Source organism: Aulonocara stuartgranti, assembly GCF_965226115.1.
Source record: "Aulonocara stuartgranti genome assembly, chromosome: 13".
NCBI lineage: Eukaryota > Metazoa > Chordata > Actinopteri > Cichliformes > Cichlidae > Aulonocara > Aulonocara stuartgranti.
The window spans coordinates 16,558,465-16,574,364 of record NC_138949.1 but is presented as its reverse complement, the minus strand read 5'-3'; the positions used below and the strand labels follow the sequence as shown (position 1 = coordinate 16,574,364).

Sequence of the window (15,900 nt, the reverse complement as noted above, 5' to 3'; positions counted from 1 at the left end):
GAAGTATAAATAAAGACCGGGGCAGTTTCTCAGCGCGAGTCTCTCAGTCTGGAGACTGCCCTTGCTAGCAAGAAGTTCTGTGTGTTTCTCTTCTCTGAGTCTTTACTGAAGAAGTGTTTTAGAATATATTCCTTAACAGCTCCCATTAAGGTGAAGGTTATCTCTGGAAGGAAAAAGTCTTCCTGGAGAAACTCCACACTGGTGAAAAATGAAAAAAGAGAGTGTAGGAAAGCTGAGCGCAGATGGCGAAAAACAAACCTCCAGGTTCAATTACTTCTTAAAACAGAATAACTGCTATGATGCCTTCCAGTCAGGTTTTAGACAGAACCACAGCACTGAAACCACTCTGACCAAAGTGTTTAATGACATATGTCTGAACACAGACAGTGGAAAAATGTCAGTCTTAGTTTTGCTGGATCTCAGTGCAGCATTTGATACAGTTGACCACAACATATTACTCAAACGAGTAATGTGGGCAGCATTGTTTGACTTTGTTGTGCATGTTCTTCAACCCTCCTGCTTTAAACCAGCTGCTTGCTCAGTGATGAGAAAATTACACTTCCCTTTTTCTTGCGTTCATGGCGCAGATGTCACTGAAGCAGTACTCGCCACCTATAGCTAGCACTACAGAAGGGTTACAGACTAGTGAACGCCACACTCACTTCCACTAACATCTCTTGGGGCCTCATATTTAAAAGTACAGTGAGAAGCAGTAAGATTTAAGAATCAACTTGAAATGTCTGCAACATTTGACATGAAACAAAAGAACAGGAAATATTGGTTTCTGGCCATAAAGTGCCAGTCAGTCAATTGTCCACTTAATTTTCAGCTCCTGAAAAAGGGAACGGTCTACTGCTCAGTGAGGTGGTTTAGTCAGATTACTAAGAAATGTTTTCCCATTCTTTATTTCTTTGACACAAATTTATTATAATTATTATCTTTTTTTTAAAAAAAATCAGAACAAAAACACAGTAGCTTCAAATATTTTTGGAAGATCAACATTTATTTATTTCACATTGTTAGGAAAGATCACACATCAAGATTCATATGCTTTCCATAGTGTTAGTGCAGCATTTGTTTCCACGTAGGCCTGCAGATATAACTGATCCCAGTCATGCAGCCTAATGAGGAATGTAGCAGGAATGTAATGGGTTTTACTGAGGTTATATTTTGATCTGGAAGATTTCTATGACAGCCTTTGCATAGTTTTCACCCGGGGGTGGCTTCCTCTTACTGCCTGGCTGCAGAAACCTGTTGATGGCAGGGATTTGGATCATCCTGCCCTGGAAAGACTGTGAGGAAACACAGAAAGCTGACTGAGCATTTCACGGTACTTGGTTTAATAATAACTGCCATTCCATGTATAAAATAAAGAAAAAACAAAATCTAAAAAGAGAACCTCTTACCTGATTTTTTTTTTTTAAACCAAAACTTTATTTATTAAAGATTGAAAAATTGGACCTTTATACCCTGAAATAGCATGCATGTCCCAGAAAAAACCCTGTAAAGGGCCTGTAACTTTAAAGGTAAATACAAACTTTCATGGTGTCATTAAAAAAAACCAAGTGTTATGATAGAAGAAGGTGTTTCTGTCAACGTTACCTTAACAGCAGAGAAGTCTTTGAGAATCCCAACGCATTTCTCCTCTAGCATCAGGGTGCATTCAACCAGCAGCACATCTGCGAGGCTTAGTTTGCCTCCCACCAGGTACACGGGTCCGGTCAGAGCCTAAGACGTTTGCCCAAAAACACATAGCACATACTTTAGTTGTCAGAAACCATTATAATCATCAACAACTCATTTTATTCTGTTTTTCTACCTTTTCAAACACAGGAAAGTAGCGTTCCTTTGCTTTTTTCTCAATCTCTTCCAGTTTGGCTGTGGGGTCTGGATTGAAGGGCAGCACCATAATCATTTCCATGAGGTCCATCAGTCCCTCGGAGTACATGTTGATCCTAAAAAACAAAAACAACAACAGCAAAAAAAAAAAAAAAAAAAATTCTTCAATTACAAGACGGACTATCTTTATTATGTCTGATAAATAAATAAACAAATAAAAGACCATACATGACACGGTCTTTGAGGTCCTTTCCATGCATGTTGTACTTCTCGGCGAGGTAATTTAAGATGGCTTTTGTCTGAACGAGCTTCATGCCATCGATTTCCACCAATGGCACCTGTTGAAACATGAGCTTTCCATCTGCAGGGTAAACACAGAAGCTAGTAAAGCAGGGTGGCACTCCCAGGCATAATAATTCATCTTAGGCTACATCTTTGTAGGTCATGACACTCCTGAAACCTTTTGCCCACAAAAACTGCTGATTCACTTTAGTTAAAAGATGAACATGATTTTAGCTTAAATCCCCCCTTTAATTCATGTCCGTTTCATTCAGTTTTTCATATTTTAGTTACGGGTTTTGTTTTTATTAAACTCACCATTTACGAGTTTTAAATACTCTTCGCGGGTGTCCAAAAACTTCTCATCAAACTGTGAATATAAACATTTAGATCAGTTTCTGGGACAGTAATAATATGTAAAGCCTGAACTTTGAGTGCATTTTCATTATTCAGCTGTAACGTTTACCATGAAATGACAAATGTTACAGCTGATCAAGTCTGCAGGTCTTCAAAAAAAGCACTTACCTCGACTTCTGCGACTGTTAAAAGCCAGCGAATAGACTCCATCTTCCCTCTCCCATTGAAATAGTGCAGCACAACTCTTTCACCCATGATTGTTGGTTATTTTTTCCTAAACTGATAACCCGTGAACCTACAAGCAACAATGCAATCACAGTGAAATATGAGCTGCTGAATGAAGATGGAAGTGATACTACTGGATGGGAAGCTGCGATACCTGCGATCCTTCCGGCACTCGTGGAGAAGTGACTGAAGCGAAGGGAGAAGTGCAAATAAAAGTTCAGCTGTTATATAACACTTATTGAAGTCCAAGGTTTGGGCGGCTGGAGGATGAAGGCGGGGAAACATGTGAAGTCTGTGATTGGTCAGTGCCCACCAACACAGGCTGTGAATGTGCTTTGGTAGCAAAAAAAGAAAAAATTCCCAAGATGTTAAGATTAGTTCCTCCCTGTTAGCGGTCCATAAAATATTGCGTGAACTCTTAGTCAGCTTTTTTTCTTTCCAGTTTCTTTAAGTAGTCATCAGGAATAGTTCTCCAGGCTTCTTCTTCCTCATTCAAAGCTCTTCTTTGGATGTTGGCTGCCTTTTCTTTGGATCTCTGTCAAGATGAGCCCATCACTGCTGTTGAGGTCTGGGCTTTGGGGAGTCCAATGCATGACTCATAGTGCTCCAATGTGTGTTTTTCTTTGGTGTCAGTCTCCACATTAATGCTGGTTGTAGCAGTGCATGCTGATGATGAGTTCCAGTCCAGCTCTTCTGTAATTTGGCACACTTCAGCTTTTTCTTCCCGTTTTCTTTCCTGAGAAAGGCTTCTTGCCACCCTTCCACTGAGACCATTTCTGATGAAGCTTCATTGATTAAAAATTGGCTTTTTACAGAGTTGTCTGTTATATGTAGACAGAAATCTGGCTTATCCCTCAGCTATGTCCCTTTTTTGATGCTTTAATGATTCATAGGTCAGTGTTAAAGTGGCTTGAGAAAAAGAACATTCTTGTTAAAAATAAAATAAATAATAATAATCAGCCAAATCCCAAAGAAAAATTTGGAAATGCCTCCAGAAAGCCTGGAGAACTATTTCTCAAGACCACAATAAAATAATAATAACATCTGGCTCCTTGTAAGAAAATTATAAAGAAATGAAGGATGTTGCAAGACGTTTGCACAACACCGTACTACTTGCTATTAAGCCGTTTGCCAAAATATATTCAAGTTACAGCTGAATAATGAAAATGGGCTCAAAGTGCAGAATGTCTACTTTAACATGAGGCTATTCACATGTAGACTGGAGCAAAGGTTTAGGACATGCAGTTCTTCAATATCCCGCCTTCTTCCTTTTAAAGCAAGAAAACAGAATTTGACAGGTACAGCTGTGAGCTGTCATACGTTGAATAGGCTGACGATCTGAAACAAAAAGGAGTCAGAGGAGCTCTCTGTGCAAGCGAAACAGGTCATCCTTAGGCTGGAAAAATAAAGCAAATCCATCTAAGAAGGTAGGAGTATAAACTAGTTACACCAACTGATGGAATATTTTAGTTAAACCCCTTGAAAGCTTCAAGCAGAATCCAATTTTGAGTTAAAATGATGAAAACTGTGTCACTTTCCAAATATTTCCCAACCTATCTGCTTTAGTATTAATAGCTGGATTAATCCCTGACAGAGTAATCCAGCAGCCAAGCTGTGCTCATCCTGCAGCAGCTGTGGGCCTGACATGGAAACTGGGCTGACAGGTAATAGTTCCATTTAAAAGAAATAACAATAAAACGTTTCAATCGACTACAATTGCTTCATAAAAGAATAAACTGTGCGAATACCAGTACCCAGTCAAAAAGTTTAATTGTACTTGATAACCTGCATTTCAATAATTACACTCAGTTTGGCCGAGAGGGGTTAAATGTGTTACTGAACAGAAACGGATCTATACAATGTCACAACCCCTTGAATTGCATTAAAATTCAGTGACATAAAAAAGGAGATAACACATAAATGACAGCTACCTGATTGGAAATGCAATCACTGTAAAACAAAAGAATAATCATGTAAAAAGAAAAACATTACTACTGTACAGAGGCAAAGTAACTTGTCAGCCAAAAAATGTCACAGTGAATAGTTACAGTATGCATATAAAGTGTACATGTGGTAAACAACAGATATGATACAAAACTGCGAATGCAACCTCCGCAGGGCATACGTTCAGCTCCAGAAATACAAAATAAAACACTGATGAGCAAATCTGGGCTCACATTTTGGCAGGTTGCATTCTACCTGTTTACTTAAATATTTTACATATCACAACATCCATGGTGCGCACGACAAAACTGAATTTATTGCTGTGTAAGATTTATGTACACATTTTGATTATAAAACGACTATGCCTACTCTTTGGAGAGAAACAGTTCTTAGGGCACAGATCGGAGCTCAGGGGCGAGGCCACTAGCGGTGTCCGTATTTGGCAGACCAGTCCGTTCGCCCATGAATAGTCTGCAGCGGCGGGCGAGGCAGCAGACCCGGGGTGCTTTTGTTGGTCGATGGCATGTTGGCAGACGTGTTCATCTGGCTCCGGCCAGACCGCCATGTTGCATAATCTGAAACGGCAACAAAGAAACACGAAAAGCGGGTTTTGAAGGCAGTGTTTTTTTCCCTTTATAAATTCCTTTTTTAAGAACTGGGTATCAAAGAAAGCTCAGATCTGTGCTCACTTGATGCTGTTGTCTCCACTGAAGGACCCTGATGCCCTCTGTGACCGGCAGAGCCGCTGTCTTTTTTGTAAAAAGATGGCATGTATCCACCTGGGACTGTATTTGTGCCTGATAGTTAAAAGCAAAAGCCCATTACTTTGAACCTCTTTAACAACAACAACAAAGAGTCTAAAGGTTACAGTGAAGTTACCGTGAGCGCCTCTACTCGGCAGAGTCCCTCCGAATGGAATACTACTGCTGCCCCAAAGATGGCTTCCAGTGAAGTCTTTACTGGCATTTATGGCCACGTTCTTCTTTGTACTAATGCCTGAAATGAACAGAAAGGCAATCATAAATATTAGACTCTTAAATGGGCAACATTTAAGAATAACAGAGCTAGGTAAACCTATTAACTGAGACCCAACATTATAGATTTTTTTTTTTTTAAATAAAGCCCATCCCTTACTTCTGCTATGTATAAAAATACACTGTTTATTACCAGGTAAATATCTCGACTGCCTCAAGTAATGTTGCTTAGCAGAGGCAGTTCTTGATGGCTCTTGATAGGATGCAGTCTTGTTCAGGTTTAAAGGTGCATCTTCATTTCCAGTGGGTCGGCTAAAATCCAGAATATTTCCATATCTGTGAGACAAAAAAGTGGAGGGATCTGAATAACCAGCATGCACATAACTAATGTGCAAATGTCACAAACAGATCAGAGCCTCACCTGCTCGGCGTGCCCTCTCCCTGCCTCGACTTCTGTGTGGAGAAGTTACTTTTCCCAAGAATACTTATAGACGTCAGATCAGTTTCTTCGTAGTCGTCCCAGTCGTCACCCTTGAGGTGCCCTGTGCCGTGGCCCCACCGCCGCCGCCCTCCTCCTCCTTTAGGTTTCAACTGATAGCTCAGCAGGTTTGCATTTTCTGGCTCCTGCCTCGTTTGCTACACCAAGATTGGCCAAGAATATAAAGACAATGCAACAACTTGTCTCTTTAGCCTTTCACTGATTCATTTTTTCTGTGCTCTACATTTGCGCTACTCAGATGTGGATTACACAGATTTTTCAAAGCATTTAGGAGCCTCACCTTGCACTGGAGAGTCTTGTCAACGATGTAAGGAAGATGGCTCTGCGGCGTTCCCTCAGTCTGCTCCTGCTTCAGGATGTGCTTTGGCTGCTGCTGCTCTCGCACCAGCTCTGTGTGCCGCTGGTACGCTGCAGCCTGGGCGGCTGCCGATGCAGGGGAGTGCTGGACCTGCTGAAGAGGCCTGGAGGGCGAGCAGTGTTGGTTGGGAGGAGGAGGCTGGGAGGGGGGCACAGGCTTAAGCAGCAGAGGCTGCTGCTGCAACATCTGTTGAGACTGTAAAGGAGTCTGCATTGGCACACGGCTCGGCTGAGGCCTGCCCTGCTCCAAGATCTGCTGAGGCGTCCCCAAAGCTTGGCCAACATGGAAGTACGAATACCTGAGAGCCTGTGAAAAAAAAAAGTATTTGTTCTCTTCGCTAAGCTGCACAGAGTAATGGAAATACCAGGACATCAAATCAGACACTACCTGGGCAGACGCTGGTCTCTTCTTGGGATCCCACTGCAGCAGGTCGGTCATCAGATGGATGGCTTCAGGACTTGCATTTGGGATCAGTGTCTTCAGATTACTGGGAACACACTGAGGCCAACGGAAATTCATAGCACTGGCCAGCTGATATCCCTCGGGCCAATCATTCTAGAAGGAGGAGTCAGTCCACGGTTCACGTTTTGAGACTTGAAAAACTCAGAAAGCTTCACATTCTCGCTGCGTTGCCAACAGTAGACATGATCGCGCCCACTCAAGCCTGTCCTTATGATTCCACCATATGCACCGTAGCATGTTTCTAAAGGATCACAAGCAGTTCTCAACACTAATAAGCACTTAGTTTGACAGAAGTCGACTCAAACTGCACACAGCAAATAAGGAGGACTCAAAGAGTCTTTTTAAAAGACCCTTTTTTAAAGATGGCTCCTCACACTATAGAGTTTCAGTGAAGTGGACACCAACTCTTATTAAGTAACACCTTGTTTCTCCCAAACTCAAAATGTTTTTGGCTCTGTGTGTGAATAACTACCTTCTTTGGTGTACCCAAGACTTGGCAAATCTTGAATATGGTGTCTACTTCACTGGATCCTGGGAAAAGAGGCCTGAGGGTATACAGCTCTGCCATAATGCAGCCAACTGCCCACTGGTCTATAGGTGAACTGTAGGATGTGGATCTGAGGAGCACCTCTGGAGCTCGGTACCTGGTACAAAAAGAAGAGTAAGAGGACTTAGGCATCCTTCAAGTACATGAGAACTACGTTTGCTCGAAAACAAACAAACAAAAAAAAAATCAAATCACCATCTAGTTGAAACATAATCCGTGTAAGGCGGTCGAGATCTGATCTCTCGGGCAAGCCCAAAGTCAGCTATTTTCACCAGCTCTGGGCCCATGCACAGAAGATTCTCTGGCTTCATATCCCTGTGGAAAAAACCTAACCAGAGACGCGTGCATGAGCATCTCGCCAGATTGAAATGGCAGGGATGCAACATTTAATGAACACCCTGGAGTAAAAACAACAAAAAAACAAACCAAACCAAACCAGACGTACCATGTTTATGAATGAAGGCGAGCCCCTGAAGTATCTGAAACATGATATTTCTTACAGTAGATTCAGGAAATAACCGGGTCCTGCACAAAGAAACCATTCAAAGCTGGATGAGTACAGAAACAGCAAACCTTACTCAAATACACTTTCAAATATGGAAATACCTAAATCACTGCACACACCTGTCTTTCATGAGCTGGTACAAATTCTCCTTCATGTACTCAAATATAAAGTAGAGGTGATCATTTTCCCGAATTACCTCCTTAAGCTTGATCACGTTAGCATGGTTCAGCTTCTTTAAGGACTGCAAGAATAGACACAAGCATTAACACAATGTGGACTCCATAAAGCCGAAGCAGAGGGAGAAATAAATGAATCTAAACATGCTGGACAACACACAGAGGTCACTGCAGCACATTCAGAAGCACACCCTACAACTACCAAAAACCCTTGTAGGTATAGGTAGGGTGTAGTTTGGAGGGTGAAATGCTGCAAAGGTGGGATTTATGCTTACAATTTAAAAAAAAAAAGGTGTTGGGGGGGAAGAGATATGGAATAAATAGAAAGCAGAATGGAGAAATATACACTTTCCCATGCACTGGGATGGTATAGGTTTAACCATGCTATATTTTAGTAAGGGGGAGGAAAGCCATAATGGGTCTCAGATTTCATGATAGCATGCTGTAATTATAAATCTACTCAGCAGGACTCAAAGGAGCAGCATGTTCTACTCGTGTCTGCTGTATCAAGGTTAAGCTCTAGAAAGGGGTGTGTGTAGGCCGGGGTGGGGAACAGAGCTCAAAACCAACAGCACACAAGAATCACCTTCTGCTCTTAGAGCTGGTGTGTGACTGTTGCACTGTGAGGAAATTTAGACAGTAAAATACTGAAACGGTGTGAAAAACAAACAGAAAGGCATTCATTGATTTCCCAAATGGCCTAGCATGTAAATCATCACTACATTACCCATAAAGCAATAGCATATATACACAATAGCATTAAGAGCATTATGAGCTTTCTAAACAAAATAATGAAAAATAATCAACCCAAACTGAAACATTGGCCTTATGTGATAATGCTTTTCCTTATTTTGTGTCATATATGTGCTGGATGTTGTTATTCATACCATAATTTGATAATAATGAGATTTGAAAGTAATCCTAATATGTTTGATTTTAGATTTTTTTTTTTACTCTTGGCTGTACATGACGTCAGAGTGAGTGTATTTCCTAATATGGTTCTCTCAGACACACAGCAACCCAAACAACTGCTGTTCAAAGGTTTTTCATGTGGAGCAGCCAATCAGAAGGAGAGTGTCCATAAAAGGGAAGGACAGTAGATGCATTATCGTGGGATTAAAGCCCAGTATGTGGTAAATATGGTTAATTTTTAACTGTAAATCCTGAAGAGCTAGTCACGTGTAATAACATCATACTTTATGGTCACGTTTCCTGTTGCAATCAGTGTTTATTGATGTACCTGCCTGTAGTGCAGAATGTCTTTCTTGACATCATGAATTCAAAAATATTGTCACTGGGAATTTAATGAGTGTTATACACCCAACTGATACTTTATTAGGTACATCTCATCAACTGCTCATTAACACAAATAACCACCCCGCCCCTCGATTCTCAGTAGGATATGGCAGCAATTAATTCAATGCATTCAGACATTTGTTGAGACGATCTGCTAATGTTCAAACTGAGCATCAAAGCCACAGTAAGACAAATAACCACTTGTTACAACCGAGGAACGCACAAGAGAATCTGTGAACGCACAAACAGATGCGCTACAGCAGCAAAAGACCACACTGGGTGCCACTCCTGTCAGGTAAGAGCAGGAAACTAAGGCTACATCCTTGGACAATAGCAGCTTGGAAAAATGTTGCCTTGTCTGATGAGTCTTGAATTCTGCTGCAACATTCAGATGGTAAGATTTGAATTTGGTGTAAACAACATGAAAGCATGGATCCACCCTGCTTTGTACCAAAGGTTCAGGCTGGTGCTGTTGGTGTAATGGTGTGGGCGAATCTATACCACAAAGAACTTGAAGTAGTTCTGGGGTTTCAACCTGGTACTGGGAAGGTGTAACTAATGAAGCCAGTAAGTGTATGTAAGTAATATTCAGACAGTGAAGTAACTTCAAGTGTCCAATTCAGAAATATACAATGAGGTGAAAGTTTTAAGTTTTGTTCAGGATAAAGACAAATCTTGCTAGCTATGAAATGACCAATTGATGTTTTCTCTGAGTTGTGTCATATATGTGCTGTTGCCATGAGGGATGTTGTTATTCATACCATAACTTGATAATAATGAGATTTAAAAGTAATCCTTACATGTTTGATTTTAGATTTTTTTTTTTTTTACTCTTGGCTGTACATGACGTCAGAGTGACTGCATTTCCTAATATGGTTCTCTCAGACACACAGCAACCCAAACACAACTGCTATTCAAAGGTTTTTCATGTGGAGCAGCCAATCAGAAGGAGAGTGTCCATAAAAGGGAAGGACAGTAGATGCATTATCGTGGGAGACTGCACTAAAGCCCAGTATGTGGTAAATATGGTTAATTTTTAACTGTAAATCCTGAAGAGCTAGTCACGTGTAATAACATCATACTTTATGGTCACGTTTCCTGTTGCAATCAGTGTTTATTGATGTACCTGCCTGTAGTGCAGAATGTCTGTCTCAACATCATGAATTCAAAAATATTATCATGTTGAATTTCATGAGTGATATACACCCAACTGATACTTTATTAGGTAATCTTATCAACTGCTTATTAACACAAATACCCCTTTGATTCTCAGTAGGATATGGTAGCAATTTATTTAATACGTTCAGACATGTAGACACAGTTGAGACAATCTGAGCATCAAAGTTACAGTAAGACAAATAACAGCAACTGAGGAACGCAGAAGAGAGTCTCTGAATGCACAAACAGATGCGCTACAGCAGCAGAAGACCACACTGGGTGCCACTCCTCAGGTAAGAGCATGAAACTGACGCAACAGTTCTCATTGGCTCACCAACCTTGAACAACGGCAGCTTGGAAAAATGTTGCCTTGTCTGATAAGTCTTGAATTTTGCTGCAACATTCAGATGGTAAGGTTTGAATTTGGTGTAAACACCATGAAAGCATGGATCCATCCTGCTTTGTACCATAGGTTCAGGCTGGTGTTGTTGGTGTAATGGCGTGGGCGAATCTATACCATGAGTAGTTCTGAGGTTTCAACCTGGTACTGGGAAGGTGTAACTAGTGAAGACAGTGAGTGCATGTAAGTAATATTTAGACAGTGAAGTAACTTACAGTGAGGTGACAGTTTTAAGTTTTGTTAAGGATAAAGGCAAATGTTTCTTGCTGTGAAAGGGACAACATATATTTTCTCTGAGTATGTTAAATTCTTCAGGACTATTTTGGATGGCACAAGCATGACAGGGGTCAAATGACGTGTTCTAATGCACATCGAGCCAGAACCAGCTGGCCACTTTGGTTTGGCTGACTATTCCTGTGTAGTACAGCATAAATCAGTTTCTGCTGAGAGTCTTCAGTGTGCAAAGCTACCTCTTTCCCTCATCTGCCAAGGAGGACTAGTAGAATAAAAACAAAAATCTTCAGGACAAGCACATTTACATGTTTTAAAATCATAAAAATGACATCTTGTGTCACATATAAATATAATTCTGAAAACAAGGTACTATGTTAAAGCACAACAATGCTGATCAATTCAAGCCTGGATACAACTGAAGAGGCTGCAAGATATCCTTTAAGGATTAAGTGTTTAAAGTAAATGTGGTAGGTTGATTAAATCATTTTTCCCCACCAAGAATGAAGAATTGTGTTAACAGATTCAATGTTAAATTTGGGTTGATTTATTTTCCATCACTCACTTTAAAATGTTAAACTTTTAGAAAATGTAAGCTCACCTTCACTTCACGGAGGTTCATGCATTCTTCCCAGGAGTAGAACTTCCTTTTCATTCTGAAATAACATAACAGAAAAAAAATAAAAAAAACAAAACAGCCTGTGTCTTGGCTTACAGTTAGCTTTTTAAGTCGAGACCAAATGAAATCATACTATAGCTAAACCCAAGAAGGAAAAACATCTATCAGATTACAGAGAAACACAATTTTGTGATACTCACTTCTTAATGGCAACTAGTTCCCCCGACTCCAGACTGCGGCCGAGGATGACTGAGCCGTAGGTGCCATCCCCGAGCTGTCTGATGGTAGTGTATCTATTCATTATGCATTGTCAGGGGACAGATAATAACGGGGTGGAAAACAGAGATGTGTTCGCCTCCTACTGCTGAATGCAACCAGATTTTCCTGTGACAACAGCAGAAGACTACAGGCAGAGGTGGAGGACTCATTGTGTCATGGACTTCTGTCCTTTGAGCTGAGAAAGAAAAAAAAAATAAAGAGACCAAGCATGAGTTCACTCAGCAAAGGATCCACAAACTAACCACTGAGTGGGACATTATTTCTTTAAGCCTTTAAATCTTATCAGTCAGAAAGATTTAATATTGTCTCCCATCACTAAGTATATGTTTCCACAATATATCCAGGTACAGATATACTAACCAAAAAGTCACACAGATAGTTAAGAGCCTTGATTGGTTAGTTCTGCAGTAGAGTCTGAACTCTGGAACAATGCTAAAAGGTCGTGCGATCTGATGAATGCTCCAGAGTGATGGATGTGATGCATCGAGGTAAGAAGAGAGGCAGGTGAAGTGATGCGCCCACCATGCATAGTTCATACCGTCGAGTTTTTCAGGTGACCAAAAACTGAGGCCAGCTAACTACTTGAATATATGGATTAAAAAACAAAAAACATGAATTATTATTTTTTCCCTTTCCTGATAGTGCACCATTTTCGGAGATGATAATACTAGGATTTTGAGTAGTTCAGGGGGGAAATTTTGGGATGTGCTGGAGAAGACATTATACAACTGTCCGCCTCTCCCATCATAAACGCAACATCATGGTGAAAAAGTAATGCAACTCTGCATGGAAATAATTACGACACAGCGGAAGTTTGTAGAAACATAAACACACCAGCTCACTCATATCATATCTTTTATTGAATGCATGCAATTTATAGTCACCCTTCCATCCCTTATTTAATAGAATACAGGATTTGGAATAAAATAAAATAAAAAAATCATAACCCTCGAGGTCAATGTGTTATTACACAGAAAATTTAAGTCCACCTCCATCAAGATGTGACTGAAAGACTTGCATGCTTTGCGTAGTGAGTTTCAGTTTCTTACTTCTACACAAAGGCTTTTAGTGCCAAAGTACAGCATAACAAGGTTTAAAAATAGCTTTCTTCCAGCAGCCATCACTCATAGTTTTGCTATCCTAGATGATGCTGTGCAGATTCTCAATATCAGCATCAGAGAACATTAGAGGGACAGCTCAAGTTGAGATGGAGACAAAGTTAGAGTGGCAAGGCTGAGATGGTTTACACATGGGCAGAGGAGGGAGAGTGGATATATTACATAAAGGATGCTGAATATGTAGCTGCCAGGAAGGTGGAAAAGAGGAAGACCATGGAAGGAGTAATGAATGTAGTGAAGCATGACGTGAAGAGGGTTAGTGCTGGGGTGGTAGAGATAGGATAAGGCGGAGGCAGATGATCTGTCATGGTGACCGCGCTAAAGGGTGCAGCTGAAAGAAAAATTTGGGCAAAATATTCTTTGGACTGAAGTAAAACTAACAAAAAAAATTCATAAAAATAACGTCATACCAACAGTCAAACATAATGGTCACAGTGTGATGGTCTGGGGCTGCTTTGCTGCTTCAGGACCTGGAAGACTTGCTGTAATTGATGAGACCATGAATTTCTGATATCTATCAGAAAATCCTGAAGGAGACTGTCCGTCTGTTTTGGAGTGGCCCAGTCATGGTCTGGTGTGAAATCAGATTAAGATCATGCATTTCAAGCATCTCAAATAGGCTGTTCATGCCGGAAAACTCTCCAATGTGGCCAAACTAATGGAAGAGGGGCCAAAATTCCTAGACAGTGATGTGACAGACTCATTGCCACTTATCACAAACACTTGATTCCAGTTCTTGCAGCCAAGGGTGGCACAACCAGTTATTAGGTTCAGGGGGGCAATCACTTTTTCCACACAGTCATGTGGGTTTGGATAGCTGTGCTGTTTTACCCTAAATAAATGAACTCATATTTAAAAACTGCATTTTGCATTTACTCAGGTTATGTTTGTCTAACATCAAGCTTTATTCATGACCTAAAACGTTTAAAATGATAATAAATAGAATACAAATTAAGAAGGAGGCAATATCTTTTTCTTTCTTTGTAACAGCACAGTATCAGGAAACTGATTATATTGGCCAATTTATCACCAATCATTTCAAAAGAGGGGTTCACATTATGTTAACCTACTGGCAAGAGCTAGCAAACCAGCTACTGTTTACTGCTTTGTTCACTGACGTTGTTCAGACTGACTGGATTTAATACTACAACAACCCCCTGTGAGTTTGTGGTTACATTTTAGCCAGCCCTCTATCAGCTAGCGTGGTAGAAATAAACATTGACCGCATTGTGATGCTGCTGGTGGCCCAGCTGCTGACAAGCCATCAGAGAAACAGTGGACAGAATGGGCTTCTTACTCAAAATAAAACGACGAGCAGCACACAGCACTTACCCTCCTCGCGTCAAACCGCCAACAGTTCATAGCCAGTCATTCGTAGTCGATGGTAAACAAATGGCTTACTCCATTAGCCCGCTAACTGTTACCGTTACACTCCGAATAGCCGCAACCAGTGTACCCAACACACACCGTAAATAAATCTCCAGCTAGGCCCCTTCCTCCCTTCCTTCCCTCCTTCCTTCCTCACAGAGATTATCAAGATCTCGCGTTGCTGTGAAAAGACCCTGCGGTTTAATTTCAACAAATCACAGCAGTCCTCCTCTCATCCCGTCGTAAAGATGCTGGAGCGTAAACACCAGCTTTTATGTATCTATATCGCTTTTAAGGAGTGCGGACTATTTAAAGAAGGGCTTTTACTGTGTTTAGTCCACGCATTGCTAGAGAAGATAAACATGAAGCAGTGCAGTCATTTAAAGTTATCGACATTTTATGACATAATCGTGAAGGGCGAATGGCGAGGTGTAAAGACCAGCCAGTAACATAAAAAATACGCAAAGAGTGGAAAAGATGTTTAGGTGCAGAGCAAAAGCGAAAGTGAGCAACATTTAGTGCTCTTGTTTCGCACTCTTCTTTGATTAAAGAAAAAAAAAGAGCCCTTATTATGAATGTGAGGTCATCATCGTTTTCCCTACTCCCTAAATTGTTAGTCCGCATTCTTTTTTACATGTATAAAGTGCCTTTCAGAGACTGCTGTTGCCATTTGGTGCTATATTATAATGAATTGCAAAAACAAATAAGTAAATAAAAAGAAAAGAAAAGAATGACATATGTTGACTGTGGAGGCCAATTGAGTACAGGGAACTCACTGACATGTTCAAGGAGTCAGTTTGAGATTATCTGAACTTTGTGACATAGTGTGTTATCCAGCTGGAAGAAGCCATCAGAAGATGGGTACACTGTGACCAAAACTGAGGTAGGCTCTGGCATTTAAATGATTGGTTGGTACTAAGTTGCCCAAAGTTTGCCAAGAAAATATACCTAACACCATTACACCATCACAACCCTGAACCATGGATACAAGGCAGGATGGATTCATGCTTTCATGTTGTTTATGCTAACCATCTGAATGTTGCAGCAGAATTCAAGACTCATCAGACTAGACAGCATTTTTCCAATCTTCTATCATCCAATTATGGTGACCCTGTGCAAACTGTAGCCTCTATTTCCCCTTAGCTGATGGGAGTTGCATTTAGTGTGGTCTTCTGCTGCTGCAGCCCATCTGCTTCAAGGTTCCACATGTTGTGCATTCAGAGATGCTCTTCTGCGGTTGTGATGAGTGGTTAATTGGAATCTAGT

General features: G+C 40.8%; 2 protein-coding genes across 2 annotated transcripts; both read right to left on the bottom strand.

Moving 5' to 3' along the window:
* Positions 1-982: 982 nt before the first annotated feature.
* On the bottom strand, positions 983-2,987 carry LOC309719885 (glutathione S-transferase A2-like). The gene is made up of 7 exons (XM_082556286.1): positions 2,855-2,987; positions 2,644-2,770; positions 2,437-2,488; positions 2,068-2,200; positions 1,820-1,955; positions 1,603-1,728; positions 983-1,292 (listed from the first exon to the last, which is right to left on the bottom strand). Exons 2-7 carry the CDS (start codon positions 2,728-2,730, stop codon positions 1,164-1,166), a joined length of 663 nt encoding a protein of 220 aa, XP_082412412.1. The 5' UTR covers positions 2,731-2,770; positions 2,855-2,987; the 3' UTR covers positions 983-1,163.
* Positions 2,988-4,453: 1,466 nt separating this feature from the next.
* On the bottom strand, positions 4,454-14,805 carry LOC309720218 (serine/threonine-protein kinase ICK-like). The gene is made up of 14 exons (XM_082556907.1): positions 14,599-14,805; positions 12,070-12,323; positions 11,852-11,906; positions 8,109-8,230; positions 7,930-8,009; positions 7,680-7,812; positions 7,410-7,581; positions 6,863-7,030; positions 6,398-6,781; positions 6,040-6,254; positions 5,812-5,954; positions 5,524-5,640; positions 5,334-5,441; positions 4,454-5,219 (listed from the first exon to the last, which is right to left on the bottom strand). The coding sequence occupies exons 2-14, from the start codon at positions 12,168-12,170 to the stop codon at positions 5,068-5,070; spliced, it is 1,950 nt and encodes a 649-aa protein (XP_082413033.1). The 5' UTR covers positions 12,171-12,323; positions 14,599-14,805; the 3' UTR covers positions 4,454-5,067.
* Between the last annotated feature and the right edge of the window lie 1,095 nt (positions 14,806-15,900).

What these genes read in the sequence shown, in the direction of transcription:
- LOC309720218 (XM_082556907.1), bottom strand. Translation starts at nt 12,170, where the DNA reads ATGAATAGATACACTACCATCAGACAGCTCGGGGATGGCACCTACGGC. An exon ending in GCCGAGTAGAGGCGCTCACG is followed by an intron (nt 5,442 to 5,523) that starts GTAACTTCACTG and finishes TTTAACTATCAG; the next exon opens with GCACAAATACAGTCCCAGGT. An exon ending in AGTGGAGACAACAGCATCAA is followed by an intron (nt 5,220 to 5,333) that starts GTGAGCACAGAT and finishes TTGCCGTTTCAG; the next exon opens with ATTATGCAACATGGCGGTCT.
- LOC309719885 (XM_082556286.1), bottom strand. Translation starts at nt 2,730, where the DNA reads ATGGGTGAAAGAGTTGTGCTGCACTATTTCAATGGGAGAGGGAAGATG. An exon ending in ACTTTCCTGTGTTTGAAAAG is followed by an intron (nt 1,729 to 1,819) that starts GTAGAAAAACAG and finishes CAAACGTCTTAG; the next exon opens with GCTCTGACCGGACCCGTGTA. An exon ending in AAGACTTCTCTGCTGTTAAG is followed by an intron (nt 1,293 to 1,602) that starts GTAACGTTGACA and finishes GTTTCCTCACAG; the next exon opens with TCTTTCCAGGGCAGGATGAT.